General features: G+C 46.6%; 1 protein-coding gene across 3 annotated transcripts in view; it reads left to right on the forward strand.

The window, feature by feature from the left end:
* The first annotated feature begins 311 nt into the window (after positions 1–311).
* The window catches only part of ZFP64 (ZFP64 zinc finger protein), a 113,629-nt gene continuing 97,886 nt past the window's right edge, over positions 312–16,054 (forward strand). The window contains exons 1-2 of one of the 3 annotated variants that reach the window (XM_032142455.2): positions 312–534; positions 5,364–5,603. In XM_032142455.2, coding sequence (XP_031998346.1) covers positions 489–534; positions 5,364–5,603 — 286 coding nt within the window. In that variant the 5' untranslated portion in view covers positions 312–488. The remainder of the gene's footprint in view (positions 535–5,363; positions 5,604–16,054) is intronic. The other 2 variants (XM_032142454.2, XM_032142453.2) reach the window with 2 other exon arrangements.

Raw genomic sequence — 16,054 nt, forward strand, 5'->3', positions numbered from 1 at the left:
TCCCCGCAAACCACCCAGGCGTGCCAGGAGCAGCGCTGCTGCACGGCCGCGCTGGGGGCCCGACGCCTGGGGCTGCAGGTGCAAAAGGCGCCCCGAGCCGGGGAGGCCAATCGCGTCCGCGGAGAACGCAGAGTGCGGGCAGGGGCGCATCCCTCGCCACCCGCGGTCGCCCAGCACGCCGGGACGCGCGTGGCCATCCAGCTCCCCGGGGCCGTTGGGGGGGCTCCGCGGGCCTGGGCCTCGGGATTCGCCCGCCGCTTCCCCGGGGAGCCGCTGCTGCAAAGCCAGGTTGGGGCGCCGGGCCCGGCCAGCGCCCTCTAGGCAGCGGAAGTGCAGCTTGCTTTACATCCGTCCTCCCCGCCTCGCAGAGTTGGGAGAAGGCAGGGTGGGGGGGTGTGGAAAAATAAAAGGAAAAGTCCTTGCACCATGTAGATCAGCGTCCCCCACTTTGGCATCCCGGCCGGCCGGGGACCTTCCAGTCTGCGGCCATGAACGCGAGCAGCGAGGGCGAGAGCTTCGCGGGCTCGGTGCAAAGTAAGTGCTTTTCCGGGCGCAGTGCGCGCTCCGGGGCCCAGTGCGCGCTCCGGGGCCCGGGCCCAAGCATGTCTGCGACGCAGCCAGCAGGCCCGGGGCCCCGAAATCGGGGTGACGGCTCGGAGCCGCGTCTCGGGGACCGCGGCGGGCGCGCGGTGCAGGGGGCGCCGGAGTGGGCTTGGGGTGGGGGCGCACCCGACCTGGCGCAAGACGGGGGGCGCTCTCCAGCCTTGCGAGACCCCTTGGAAGGGAACGGTGGGGGAGGGCACGCCGTTCAGACAATCGCCACCCCCTAAGGGCATTCCCGCCCCACCAGGCGGAGTTTGGGGCGGGCGGGAGAAAGGGAGGAATCCGGGGTAAACGGGGCAACACTGATGGGAAAACTTCTGCCTCAGTGGCTCAAAATTAGAGCCTGGAGATTGGGGGAATCACCAGGTCTCACGAGGTCCTGCCGGCTCATTGCAAAGCCTTTTCCACATTAAGGGTGGAGATCTGAATGGCAAACGGGGCCATGATCGCTTTATTTGGGTTTGGGGTTCAGTTTTTATTTAACCGAGGGGGACATCAGCGTTTTTCAAGTCCCTGGTTTCTCCCGGTGCATTGTTTCCCAAAGTGTGGTCCAGAGACTGAGTGCAACCAGCCACCTGGGAGCGACAGCGTGTATTTTAAAACAGCTTTCTGGGCCCCACCCATTCAATCTCGGGGGTGGGGCTGGGGATCCGCTGTCTTTCGTAGCTGCCTGGGCAACTCTGAAGCACATGAAGTTTGAGAACCCGTCTACCAGGGGTTTGCAGAAAATCTGGTACATAGTAAGCTCCCAGCTTGTTAGCTGCTACTGTTAACAGTTTGGGAGACACTGGGTCCCAAACTTGGCGGGGTATTCCTTGCATTACTGTGAAAAGCACAGATTTTCCTAAACACCATCCTCCCCACCCCACCCTGTTATGACTCAGTATCTCCTAGGTGGGGCCCAGATATGTCCATGTTTAAATAGTGTACCTCAGTAAGAACCCCAGCAGGTAACATGCTGGGGGACTGGTGGGGAGGGGGGAACTGTGCTGGTACAAGCACCATCCCATTTAATTCTCATAACAAGCCCGTGTTTTTTTCTTGGAGAAATTAAAAACAAACGAAAACCATGAATTAGAAACCTCTCTTCTCCCATTTTTCAGATGAGAAAACCCACGCTCAAAGTCACTGTTGTTAAGTGACAGTGTCAAGATTCTAACGAAGGTCTATGTCATTACTTTTGCACTTTCCGCATACCAGTGACATTATTTGTTATTAAAATCCTTTCATTCTGGGTGTCAGTCCTGTTCCATCATGAAGGAATCGTCAGCAATGCAAGCTACTTCATGTCTCACTTCCTTGTTTCCTTGTTAGTTCCATGGGTATCTCAGTAGCTGCCAGAGAAGAAAAGGTTTGGTTCCTTCCATCCATTGATTGCAAAGTGCTTAAGTGTATCCCTGCAAGATGGCTTATCACAGTAGTCAGCCCACTCTCCTTAGCAAGTCAACCAAATTGTATTTACGAACAGAGATTTCTTGTCTTAGCTAGGCCTGGGGAAAATTGGACATAATGTAAATATCTTAGAAATTTTCAGAAAATTATGAGGCATAATTTTATCTAACCATATATGCACAAAGGTAGTCTTGTATCATTTAACTTGGGAAAAATTGGAAATTATGTAAATACCTTATTGTTGCTGAGAAGATTATGATGCATGGACACCATGGAATAATGTATTACCATTAAATAATCATATGTATATGAAGAGATTTTAATGATATAGCACAATGTTTATGCAATGTTTAGGAAAAAGGGCCAGGCACGGTGGCTCACGCCTGTAATCCTAGCACTTTGGGAGGCCGAGGCGGGCGGATCACATGAGGTCGGGAGTTCAAGACCAGCCTGACCAACATGAAGAAACCCCGTTTCTACTAAAAATACAAAATTAGCCTGGCGTGGTGGTGGCGCTTGTAATCCCAGATACTCCGGAGGCTGAGGCAGGAGAATCGCTTGAACCCAGGAGGCGGAGGTTGCAGTGAGCCGAGATCGTGCCCTTGCACTCCAGCCTGGGCAACAAGAGCAAAACTCCGTCTCAAAAAAAAAAAAACAAAAAAAAATTAGGAAAAGGATTAGTTTTACAATACTATGATCTGAATATTTACAATATTATGATCTTATGCAACTTTTTTTTTTTTTTTGAGATGAAGTCTCGCTCTGTCACCAGGCTGGAAGTTCAGTGGCATGATCTTGGCTCTCTGCAACCTCCACCTCCCAGGTTCGAGCAATTCTCCTGCCTCAGCCTTCTGAGTAGCTGGGATTACTGGCACGTGCCACCACACCCAGCTAATTTTTGTATTTTTAGTAGAGACAGGGTTTCACCATGTTCACCAGGATAGTCTTGATCTCTTGACCTTGTGATCCACCCGTCTCGGCTTCCCAAAGTGCTGGGATTACAGGCGTGAGCCATGTTATGCAACTTTTAAGTGTAAAGAAAATGAATGGAAAAAAATATTTTATATTATTCATGGTAGGCAGAGATGGAAATATTGAGTGATTTTCTCCTTCTTTATAAGCTTCTTCTAAATTTTCTTATAAACACGAGTTATCTTTTTTTTTTTTTTTTTATGTGAGACGGAGTCTCACTCTGTCACCCAGGCTGGAGTGCAGTGGCACAATCTCAGCTCACTGCACCCTGCGCTTTCTGGGTTCAAGTAATTCTCCTGCCTCAGCCTTTCTAGTAGCTGGGATTACAGGTCTGTGCCACCACGCCCGGCTAATTTTTTTTGTATATTTTTAGTAGAGATGGGGTTTCACCATGTTAGCCAGGATGGTCTCGCTCTCCTGACCTCGTGATCCACCCGCTATGTCTTTATTGAACAATTATTTATATAGTGCCTTCTAATACAGTACCAAATACTATGCTAAGTGCTTTGCAGGTATTAATACAGTATTAATTCTTGATATGATTAGTATCAAGAGATAATGTCGGCTGGGTGCGGTGGCCCATGCCTGTAATCCCAGCACTTTGGGAGGCCGAGGCGGGCAGATCACGAGGTCAGGAGAACGAGACCATCCTGGCTAACAGGTGAAACTTCATCTCTACTAAAAATACAAAAAATTAGTTGAGCGTGGTGGCGGGTGCCTGTAGTCCCAGTTACTTGGGAGCCTGGGGCAGGAGAATGGCGTGAACTCGGGAGGCAGAGCTTGTAGTGAGCCAAGATCGCACCACTGCACTCCAACCTGGGCGACAGAGCAAGACTCTGTCTCAAAAAAAAAAAAAAGAAAGAAAAAGAAATATTGTCCCTGCCAGTTAGGAATGAATTGTGGCTACAAGTAACAGAAACCCAGATTTTATATTGGCCTAATGAAATCTGGAATTGATTGATTGCAGTGTTGAATCAGGGGAATCAGTGAAGTAACGGGCAGAGCCCATAGGGATCTTGGGCATTTTTCTCATAGTTACAAGATGGCTGCAGAAGCCCCACCATCACATTTGCATCCAAAGCCAGAAGAAAAGGGGCACAGTGCTAGCCACATCTGCTCCCTTTTCATCACAAATGCCAAACTTTTCCCAGAAACTCCTCCAGCTGTATGCTGGAGAAGTTCACAAGTATGTAGGGGACCAAGATTATTTAGACTAGTGGTTCTCATAGTACGTGTTTTGGGTGAGTATGTTTGGAAATGTGCAGGAGGATCAGTTTTCACAATTACCTTTTAGTTGGGATAGGAGGTGGCTGCTGGTTCTGCAAAGTGCAGGACATCCCTTTTATCTTTGATAAAATAACTTTCTTGCAAACAATGGCACTAGTGCCCAATGGGTAACAATGCAGCGTGAACCATCACGTGGAATGGTTGCTATACATTATTTCCAATTTTCCCCAAGTTAAATAATACAAGACTACCTTTGTGCATATATGGTTGGATAAAATTGTGCATCATAATTTTCTTTAAAAAATTTTTTCTTTTTGGCCGGGCGCAGTGGCTCACGCTTGTAATCCCAGCACTTTGGGAGGCCGAGGCGGGCGGATCACGAGGTCAGGAGATCGAGACCACGGTGAAACCCCGTCTCTACTAAAAAAATACAAAAAAAATTAGCCGGGCGTGATGGCGGGCGTCTGTAGTCCCAGCTACTCGGAGAGGCTGAAGCAGGAGAATGGCTTGAACCTGGGAGGCGGAGCTTGCAGTGAGCCGAGATTGCGCCACTGCACTCCAGCCTGGGTGACAGAGCGAGACTCCGTCTCAAAAAAAAAAAAAAAAAAAAAATTTTTCTTTTTTTGAGACAGAGCTTCACTCTTGTCCCCCAGTGCAATGGTGCAATCTCGGCTTGCTGCAACCTCCACCTGCTGGGTTCAAGTGATTCTCCTGCCTCAGCCTCCCGAGTAGCTGGGATTATAGGCACGCACCACCATGCCCAGCTAATTTTTGTATTTTTAGTAGAGACAGGATTTCACCATGTTGGCCAGGCTGGTCTCGAACTCCTGACCTCAGGTGATCTGCCCGCCTCAGCCTCCCAAAGTGCCAGGATTACAGGCATGAGCCACTGTGCCTGGCCAATTTTCTGAAAATTTCTAAGATATTTACATTATGTTCAATTTTCCCCAGGTTTAACTTAGGCAAGAAATCTCTGTGTGGAAATATGATACCTTGCTGCTAGGACACAATTAGGATGCTGTTTGCAAGAAGAGGAAGGTGGAGTGGATATTGGGCCACTACCCAGCCATGTCTGCCACCAGGCCTTTTCTTCCTACCATGAATCTGGTTTGCATTAGAATTCAAAGCTGTTTAGAATTAATCTGTTACTTTCCCTTTGTCCCATGGAGTTCCAGGTGGCACAACGGTGCTGGTGGAGCTGACTCCCGACATCCATATCTGCGGCATCTGCAAGCAGCAGTTTAACAACCTGGATGCCTTTGTAGCTCACAAGCAAAGTGGCTGCCAGCTGACAGGCACATCCGCAGCAGCCCCCAGCACAGTCCAGTTTGTATCGGAGGAAACAGTGCCTGCCACCCAGACTCAGACCACCACCAGAACCATCACCTCGGAGACCCAGACAATCACAGGTACAGCTGAAGCATGGGGGAGTCGGCCAGAGTTGGCCTGGCTGCGTCTCAAACACGTCCATGGAACTTGTTAAAAATATGGATTCCCGGAGCCCACCCCCTAGCGTTGCTGATTCATTATTTTTAACAAGCTCCACCAGGAAGCCAGCTGCCCAGCCAGGTTTGGGAGCTGCCAGGTTAAAACGTTAAATGTTAGCAGTTATAAGTGTTGTCACATGTTACAAAAAAAAGATTTCTGAAACAAAAATCTATATACTATGGGGGGAAAAAAAGGCTAGCGGAAAATACGTTGCAATTAAAAAAAAAAGTGGTTGTTTTGGGTGGTGGAAGTATGGGTACAATCCTTGAGTTTGCATTACTTGTGTAAAGGGCTGAAAAGCATGTTGTTGTTTTAAAAAAAAAATCTATAAACTGGCATTGGTATCTCCTCTCCCTTGTGCTGCTGATCAGGAAAACATCCCTGTTCTCTGTTGTGTACACTCACTCCACCAAAAATAAATTACAGATGGGTCAAAAATTTAAATGTGAGTAAGAAAACCATAAAAGTTCTAGAGGAAATATACCCACAAACACCCACACACACAGTTATACCTATGTAATCTGTCTTAAGGGGCAGGAAGATAACCTTAAAATTATGAAGTAGCTCATTTATGGGATAGTACTGGATCCTGTGGGGAAACAGAGAATGTATTCCTTAGCTAAAGGCATTTGATTCTAAAAAATATATTAATATGCCTACCAAAGAAGGCAGGTTGTGGACCACCCCCTCCAAGAAAAAGAATCATATATGTGATTGCAAATGAAGTTATAATTTTTCCGAAGTAAAATGCAAAGTCTAAAGACAATCAACTTGGGGAAAAATTTGTGGCATATATGATTAAGGCCTAAATCCCTCTTATACAAAGAACTGCTAAAAGCAGTAAAAGGAGATAAAAAGTGCAAAGTGGAGGCTGGACACGGTGGCGCATGCCTGTAATCCCAGCACTTTGGGAGGCTGAGGCGGGTGGATCACCTGAGGTCAGGAGTTCTATACCAGCCTGGCCAACATGGTAAAACCCTGTCTCTACTGAAAATACAAAAATTAGCCGGGCGTGGTGGCAGGTGCCTGTAATCCCAGCTACTCGAGGTGCCAAGGCAGGAGAATTGCTTGAACCCAGGAGGCAGAGGTTGCATTGAACCGAGATCGTGCCATCACACTCCAGCCTGGGGGACAAGAGCCAGACTTCGTCTCAAAAAAAAAAAAAATAAAATAAAGTGCAAAGTGGAAAGGTCAATGGATGATTTACAGGGAACGATTGGACATAAAGGGAGGTTTGGTCACCTTAGTGATTACAAAAATGCAAATCAAAACAAGGCTTGGGGAAGGACACTGATTTCATTTTCTGGGGATATAAATTCTTATAACCTGGACAATTTTGTGATAGCCTTCAAATCTTAAATTTAAAATTTCTTAGTTTTAAAATGTACATAAAGACATTTATCCAATAAGTCTACAGCTAGGTATTCATTCTATAAAACTTCATGAACAGGCCATGGTGGCTCACGCCTGTAATCCCAGCACTTTCAGAGGCCAAGGTGGGTGGATCACCTGAGGTGAGGAGTTCGTGACCAGCCTTGCCAATATGGCAAAACACCTTCTCTACAAAAAATATGAAAACTAGCCCGGCGTGGTGTCACGTGCCTGTAATACCAGCTACTCAGGAGGCTAAGGCAGGAGAATTGCTTGGACCTGGGAGGCATAGGCTGCAGTGAGCTGAGATCGTGCCACTGCACTCCAGCCTGGGCAACAGAGGGAGACTCTGTCTCAAAAAAATAGAAATAAAAAACTTCATAAACAAATGTACAAGGATATTCATTTACAGCATGTACTATAGAGAAAGTGGAGCCTTTGTATGTATACGTCAAGAGAGAGTTAGGTATGGCCAGGTGCAGTGGCTCACACCTGTAATCCCAGCCCTTTGTGAGGGCAAGGCTGGAGGATCACTTGAGGCCAGGAGTTCAAGACCAGCCTGGTCAACATAGCAAGACCCCAGCTCTACATTAAATTTTAAAAATTAGCCAGGCATAATAGCACACACTTGTAGTCCTAGCTGCTCAGGAGGCTAAGGCAGAAGGATCGCTTGAGCCCAGGAGTTTGAGGCTGCAGTGAGCTATGATCATACCACTCCAGCCTGGGTGACAAGTGAGACCTTGTTTCTTAAATAAAATAAAAATAAAAATAAAGAGGGATTTAAATAAATAAATATCAAAGATTCCAACAATGGAATATGACTTAGCTTTGGAAAGGAGGAGAGTTGGACCTGTGTGTAGTCACAGAAAGATTCTCAAGGTAAGTATAAAAAAAAAATACATACACCTACATATTATATGGTCTTATATTCCAGGGAAGTTTCTAGAACAGGGATGGGGCAGGTAGTGTAAATGAGAGAAGTTGTCTTTGCGGGAGGTGTTAGAGAGTGGTAGGGACTGTGGTGAAGTGGAGAAATCACACATGCCTCATCCAAAAGTGCAACTGTTCTTTGGATCCAGCCAGTCAGATATTTCAGTTTTTCAGAGAAGCTGAAAATGTGAAATTTTCCAAATATAAAACTTTGTTGCCAAACAATACATCTCTGAGCCTGACTGAGTCCATAAGGTTCTTCTAGCTTATTCTCAGAGAATGTTTACCCAATAGTCTGGAGCTGAAGAGTGAGGAGCATCGGATGTCAGGGTCAGGCGCAGTGGCTCACACCTGTAGTCCCAGCACTTTGGGAGACCGAGGCGGATCACTTGAGGTCAGGATTTCAAGACCAGCCTGGCCAGTATGGTGATACCTCATCTCTAGTAAAAATACAAAAATTGGCCAGGCATGGAGCACATGCCTATAGTCCCTGCTGCTTTGGAGGCCAAGGCACGAGAATCTCTTAAACCCAGGAGGCGGAGGCTGCAGTGATAGTGCCACTGCACTCCCCACTGGGCAACAGAGTGAGTGTGATTCATTTTCAAAAAAAAAAAGGAAACAACTTTCCCCTTATGAGGTATCTACTAGGGTGATGTTTGAATTTTTTTCGCAATAAGCCAAGTTTTGTGGGTTTTTTTCTTAATGCATCCAAAATAATGTTTCTACTGAGTTTTTTAAACAGTAGACATTTTGAAATACAATAAAACTGATCCCTTCACAAACCTTAACAAAAGTATGTTGAGATCTTGCCACTGTCTCCTGAGTTTATCTTCATTCCCATCTCAAAGGAAGTCACCAAGAAAAGGTGAAAACCAGAAAACCCTTAAAGGTGGGCCTGGTAGGACCTAATTATTTTGCACCAGGACCGAGCAAAGCTGCCTTTGGGGAAGGGACATGGCCAAGGTCCCGTCGGAACTTCATGACAGTCCTGGGACATGTGTTTTGCCCCTTATCCTAGTGGTCTTCTTCGTGAGGATGGTGTTTGCTTTCTTGTCCTCGAAAACCGAAATCCCGGTGCCTCTCACAGTGGGTGGGAGCCATATAAAAATGGATGCCCTGCGTGTGGGAGGCTTCCAGGCCCACACTTTTTACTTGGGGCCATGCTTCTTTCTGGGCTCTGAGCCTTCGCTGATGCTTTTTCCTTTGCCTGAAATTTCCCACCTTGGCCTGGCTGATGCCAACTCCACCTCAAGACCTTAAGTTTCATGACAATCTTCACAAAAAAGGGTCTGCCTTCTTCTTGGGGACACTCCCCTTCTCTCCCCTCTATATTGCAGCAGCCATGATGAACTCCTTTCTGTTTCTGGAATGAGCCACATTTCCTCCAGGCTCAGACCTTGCCTGCGTTGTTCCTTCTGCCTGGAACTGCCTTAATTCTTACATCAGAGCTGGGCTTAAGGGCATTTTCTCAAAGACCCCTTCCCTGCACCACTCACTCTTTTCCTAGATCAGGTCATGTCCCATATTTAAATGATTAATAGAGGAATGACTTTAAGGCCTATCTCCATCACTGACCTGTAAGCCCCGCTCCTGTTCACCACTGTATCCCAGCACTGAGGTACTTATTATTTCTTGGGTGTGAACAACTGCTCAAATCTCATATACATCAGTAAAGCTGACCTCACAACCAAATAATGGCTCCCTTTTTTGTCCTCCTAGTTTTTTTGTTTGTTTCTTTGTTTTGTTTTTTGAGACAGAGTCTTGCTGTGTTGCTCAGGCTGGAGTGCAGTAGTGCAGTCATGGCTCACTGCAGCCTTGATCTCCTGTGCTCAAGCAGTCCTCCCACCTCAGCCTCCCAAGTAGCTGGGACTACAGGCCTGCACCACCACATCCAGCCAATTTTTAAATTATTTATAGAGATAAGGTTTTGCTATGTTTCACAGGCTGGTCTTGAACTCCTGGGCTAAAATGATCCTCCCATCTCAGGCTCCCAAAGTGCTGGGATTACAGACATGAGCCACGGCACCCAGCACTTCTATTTCTTTGTTCAAAGAAGTTCGCCCTCCTCTTAGCATGTCCACAGCCCTGCGATCATTGGATCTTGCCATGCCTGAGTTTTGTTGTGCCCTAAATGCTCAGGCCAGTCCTGGAGTCCTGTTTGTGCCTGACATACAGAGCCCTCCCCTGCACAGTGCTGAAGGGAGCCACAAGCTCAGAAACAGACTGTTGGACTTGCATCCCAATCCACCACCTAACAGCCCTAGGCTGGGGGCAAATCATTTACTCTCCCTCTCACTTAACAGTCCCCATCTGTAAAAAGAGGTTATAATACCTAATCAACATTGGGTTTCTGTAAAAAGAGGTTATAATACCTAATCAACATTGGGTTTCTGTAAGAAGAGGTTATAATACCTAATCATCATTGGGTTATTGTGACAATTCTGCGATAATCCACATAAAGGGCCTGAGATGGAGAAATTGGGTTCAATGAGCGATCGCTTTTATTAACGTAGAGACTAATAAACAGGTGGCGAAAGGATGGTGAGATCTGCAGCGTGCGTTGTCTCTGCCTGACTCAGCTGCTCCTCCTGATGGTGCCTGCCTCTGTGCCAACTAAACAAGCAGAATTCTGCATTCTTTTCTTTTTTACACTTATTAGATTGGTTTTCTGGGTGCAATTCCTCCTATTGTGCTTCAAGTTTCCATTGACTGGCAGTTCCCAGACCTGCCTATGGACCAAGATCCCCTGGGAGCTTGTTAAGGATACCGGTGCCCGGGCTCCACCTCCTGAATCTGAATGTCTGGAGCCGAGGCTCAGGTATCTATATTTTTAACAAGCTCCTGGGGGATTCTGGATGTCAGCCAGGTTGGAGAATTATTCACTACTCAAGACCGCAGTCCAACCCCCGAAATGGTGGATTTCTGCAGATATCCTCATCTGGACATTTTCCAGACTTGTTTGTCCTTGATTAAGCCAAACCGTTTCTCGCTCTTCTCCTATGTCTTCTCTGCCTGATAATACTTGGGTTTAAAGTAAAATTTATTATCTGCCTGCTAGCTTTGAAAGCTGCCCGTTGTCTGGCATATAATTTAAGGACTTTCATATGGGAGCCATAAAATTAAATGTGGATGCTGGTGGAAATATATCCCATGTGCATTTTCTAAGTTCAGGGCTTCAAATCACGGGGCTTTGGAGCCAGGTCCCTGAGTTTGAATCTTGGCTGCATAAGGCCTTAGGAACCCCATGACCATGGCAAATTACATTACATTCATTTCAAAGTGAGGATAAAAATAAACAGAGAGGGGGCTGGGTGTGGTGGCTCGTGCCTGTAATCCCAACACTTTGGGAGGCCAAAGTGGGCGGATCACAAGGTCAGGAGTTCGAGACAAGCCTGGCCAATGTGGTGAAACCCTATCTCTACTAAAAATACAAAAATTAGCCAGGCATGGTGGCAGGTGCCTGTAATCCCAGCTACTCGGGAGGCTGAGGCAGGAGAATCGCTTGAACCCGGGAGGTGGAGGTTGCAGTGAGTGGAGATCGCGCCATTGCATTCCAGCCTGGGTGACAGAGCGAGTGTCCATCTCGAAAATAAATAAAAATTAAAAAATAAACAGGGAACAGGTTTGGTAATGAAGAGTCTGGGGTCCTGAGACAGACTGCTTGGGTTCATATCCTGGCTGTACCACTTGCTGACCATGTGACCTTGGACAGGTTACTTACACTGTTTCCATTTCCACAATAGTAAAATGAAAGTGATGATAGAACTCATCTCTGATGGTTCGAGCCAGGCTTCAGTGGGCTTCAATGGGCTCCTACATGGAAGCCATTTCGAGCTGTCACTGTTAGCTCTCATTACGTAATCAGGGGGCTGTGAAAGTAAACAAAACAGCCCATGGATTGTCAGCATAGACCTCATGGCAAGCCCTCAGTCAATATTCGTTGAATTGATCACTTGACCAAGATTGATTTTTTTTGCCATTTCTGGTTAATTCCTACTCTTTAAGTCCCGGGTTAAAAGTCACCTCCACCTAGAAGCCAGCTCTGATTTCCCCTTCTCCCTACTCCCACAATTAGGTTTCTGTTTTCTCAGCTAGCATGTATCACAATTGTAACTAATTAGTCTTTAATTAGAGAAGTGAATTCCAATGCGATTCCAAGGGCAGTCAACTAGAGAAGTGAATTAAATTAAGAAGTCAATTAGAGAAGTGAATTCCAGTGCGATTCCAAGGGTGGTGTTTGTAGCAGCAGATACTACGATAGAGAGGGAGAGGGCCAGTGGCCAACTAGCGGAGAAAGAGGAAAGCAGCCCCTGACAGCTAGCAGCCATGATTAGCTGGGTCTTGGCGTTGCTAGGAACTGGGCTGGCCCGCAGGTGGGTATGCTGTTCTACTGTTGAGCATACACAGTTGTTCACAGTTTCACATAAAGGGCCTGAGATGGAGAAATTGAGTTCAATGAGCGATCGCTTTTATTAATGTAGAGACTAATAAACACCAACATCAGACAAGGCCACTCTGACTGTGGTGGGCAAGACAAAAACAAAACCACATCTGTCATCATGTGTGAGCCCAGACAAAATGGGAACACTGTCCAAGCCACAAAATACTAAACATCCTCCTCCCTCTGTTAATCTGAGTGACAGTTACTTCTTTGCTTATTAAAGTTTGAGTCTTGCTCTATCTAGCCTTCTTTCCCTCTTGATAATATTTTTTAAAATAACAAATCATAGAATTAGCCCCATTTGCTGGTGCCTCTGATGCAGGTTTTCTTGACCCTCCTCCAAAAGCATCTAACAAGAGCCCAAACCTAAAATAAAATAAGCTATTTCTAGCACCCTCTGAGGTTTTCCTTATTGCAATGAGTAATAAACTTATTCAGTGATGGGGTGTCCCTACTGGTCTTTGGCCAGAGGACAATGACATAGGGAAGGCCCTGCCCGCCTGATTGATTTTGAAAGTCTTAAAAAAGAATCTGAAGTTTCAGTTTGGCCTGTGAGCCCCAAATTAGTGGCTCAATTTCTAGTTTACTAGACTGTAAATCTCCCTGCATGCAGAGACCTAATCAGTCTTATTTTCCCACCACCCAACACCAGGTCTGGCACATCATAGGCACTCAATAAAACAGCTATTGAATGAGGGCAGGAAAGGGCGGCTGTGAGGATTAAATGTGTTTATGTGCCTGAAGCACATGGTGTGTATGGCATATGCCCCATCATGAGGGTTTGGTGACAGTGGCTGTATTAGTCCGTTTTCATGCTCCTGATGAAGACATACCAGAGACTGAACAGTTCACAAAAGAAAGAGGTTTATTGGACTCACAGTTCCACATGGCTGGGGAGGTCTCACAGTCATGGCAGAAGGTGAAAGGCACATCTTGAATAGCAGCAGACAAAAGATAAGAGCTTGTACAGGGACACCCCCCTTTATAAAACCATCAGCTCTCGTAAGAATAATTCTCTATCACAAGGAACAGCACAGGAAAGACCCGCTCCCATAATTCAGTCACCTCCCACCTGGTTCCTCCCATGACACGTGGGAATTGTGGGAGTTACAATTCAAGATGAGATTTGGGTGGGGACACAGCCAAACCATATCAGTCGCTTTAGGGCTGTTGTGTGGCAAATGATGGGACTCAGATAATGAAGATGCTTGCCCTTGGAGAATTCCAAGCCCCTCGGGGAGGGGAGGAGGATTTAGTTGTAAGACATTCAAGCCCAGCTGTTTGTGACAAGTGTAGTCTTAAAGGTGGGAAGAATTCACAGAGTCTGTTGGTTCCAACTGGGAAAGTCAGGGGGGAGAATTGTGAATGAAAGCAAATGTATAACCGACTTCGAAAGACCCGTTGGCTTTTGGGAGAAAGATTGCGAGAAAGGGGGCATTTCCTAATGGTGGTTTGGAGGGGGTGGGGGAAGCTCAGGGCAAGATTTGAAAACAGTAGCTAGAGATGGCATAGGGGAACGTGGTAGGAGTCATGCTTCAGCTCTGTCCTTTATTCTGAAGGAGCTGGGGATCCATTGAAAGTTCTTGAGCACATGAGTGATTTAGTAAGACAAACTATGTAGTGATTGCCAGAAGGATCTGGAAACAATAATAGCACATTCTTATACAGTGCTTATTCTATGCCGTGCACTTTTCTAAGTACTCTATATGAAGTAGTTTTTCATAACCAAAAGTTAGGTAATAATTATTATCCCCATTTTACCAATAATGAAACCAAGGCACAGAGGGGTTAAATAACTTGTCCAGATGACAGAAACAGAAAGTGGCAGAACTGGGTCTCAAACCAGGCTGTCTGGTTGCAGCACCTGTGCTCTTAATCAGTACTGCCACTTAGTAAATTCCTCACTGCAACATTTCTCAAACTTGCTTGTGCATAAGAACCATCTGAAGCTTCGGTGAAAAATGCAGATATCCACACCCTTCCTGGGGATAATATATGAGGGGGTCTGAGCAAGGTCCTGGGAATCTGAACCAGCCAGGGAGTGGTTGGGTCAGGTCAGATGCTTTCGGTTGCTCTTTTTTTTCTTTCTTCTTCTTTTTTTTTTTGAGACAGAGGCTCTCTCAGCGCCCAGGCTGGAGTGCAGTGGTGCGATCTCAGCTCACTGCAACCTCTGCCTCCCAGGTTCAAGCGATTCTCCTGCCTCAGCCTCCTCAGTAGCTGGGATTACAGGCGCCCACTGCCACACCCAGCTAATTTTTGTATTTTTTAGTAGAGACGGGGTTTCACCATGTCGGTCAGGCTGGTCTTGAACTCCTCACCTCGTGATGTCCCTGCCTCAGCCTCCCAAAGTGTTGGGATTACAGGCGTGAGCAACCACGCCCGGCCTCTGTTGCTCTTAACAACAGCAAACTAAAGGTGCGCAGAACAGTTAAGACACGTATTCTCTCTCATAGCCAGAACAGGCAAGATCAGTTCGGCAGCTGGAAGGTGTGGAGTTCTTTGCATCTTCCACCTGTTCTCGGTGGTGGGTTTTTATCCTTTGCCTTCCCACCCTCCCCGTGGCTGCATGGTGGCAGCTAAAGCCTTGGGCATCAAATCTCTCAGGCACACCCACAAACAGGGAAAGGAGAAATTTATCTGTATCGGGGAGGAAATGCTCCCTGATGAACTCCCAAAACTCCAGATCCTGCTGGCCAAAATTGGGACACATGGCTTTGCCCAGTTGCACTGTAGTGGAGGCAGCTAGGCTGCCAAGGGACAAGGAGAAGGGGCCTACCAGTGGAACCCAATCCCAAGTCCCCTCTGCAGGGCCACGTTCCTACCACTGCCCCGTTAAAGGGACTAGAGTGGAAGTTCTCAAATGCTGCTGTGCAAAAAATTACCTGGAAAATGTGTTTAAAATACAGCTATAAAGATATCTAAACTTTACCCCAAATTTCTGCATCAGAATCTGTGATGCATGATCAAGTTTGAGAACCATTCAACCAGAAGGGGTTGAAGGGATGGAAACCCAATGGCACTAGAGTCTAGTTCACAATAGGTGCTCAACAGATCTGAGGAATGAATGAACGGCCCACTGTGGGAGGGAGGGTAGGGTGGGATGTGGGAGGAAGCTCTGTTCCACTCATGGTTTATTTTTCCTGTTCGGTGAAGTCCCAGTATAGGGCAAGTTAATTTTCTGTTACATAGGACTGTTCGTTTGCTTAGAACAGACCCCCTACTTTGGCTATAATTCAAGCCAGAGGGGAGACTTTGTTTAGAAGGATATAGGCATAAGGGAGAATTACAGGCAGGCACGCAGCTGGATCTCAAAAAGAGATTGAACCAGAAGCTAGAAATATTTTAGGGTTTTCCAGACTGTACAGCTCAAAGGGCTTGTTGGAAATGCTGGGAAGGCAGAGTCTCGGCCCCACCCAGAACTGCTGATCAGAATCCACATTTTAGAGAGAATGTGGCTGGAGAAGCACTGCTGCCCCGTGACCATTCCCAAAGTTTATGTCTTCTTTGTTCAGAAGGAAAATCCACACCAAATCTGAGCGTCTTAGTCTCAGTTTTTTGTTTTCTTTTTTTTTAAGAGATTGGGCGGGTTGGGGGAAGGTCTCACTACATCGCCCAGGTTGGACTCGAACT

The sequence above is a fragment of the Hylobates moloch genome, unplaced genomic scaffold, assembly GCF_009828535.3.
Source record: "Hylobates moloch isolate HMO894 unplaced genomic scaffold, HMol_V3 SCAFFOLD_21, whole genome shotgun sequence".
Taxonomy (NCBI): domain Eukaryota; kingdom Metazoa; phylum Chordata; class Mammalia; order Primates; family Hylobatidae; genus Hylobates; species Hylobates moloch.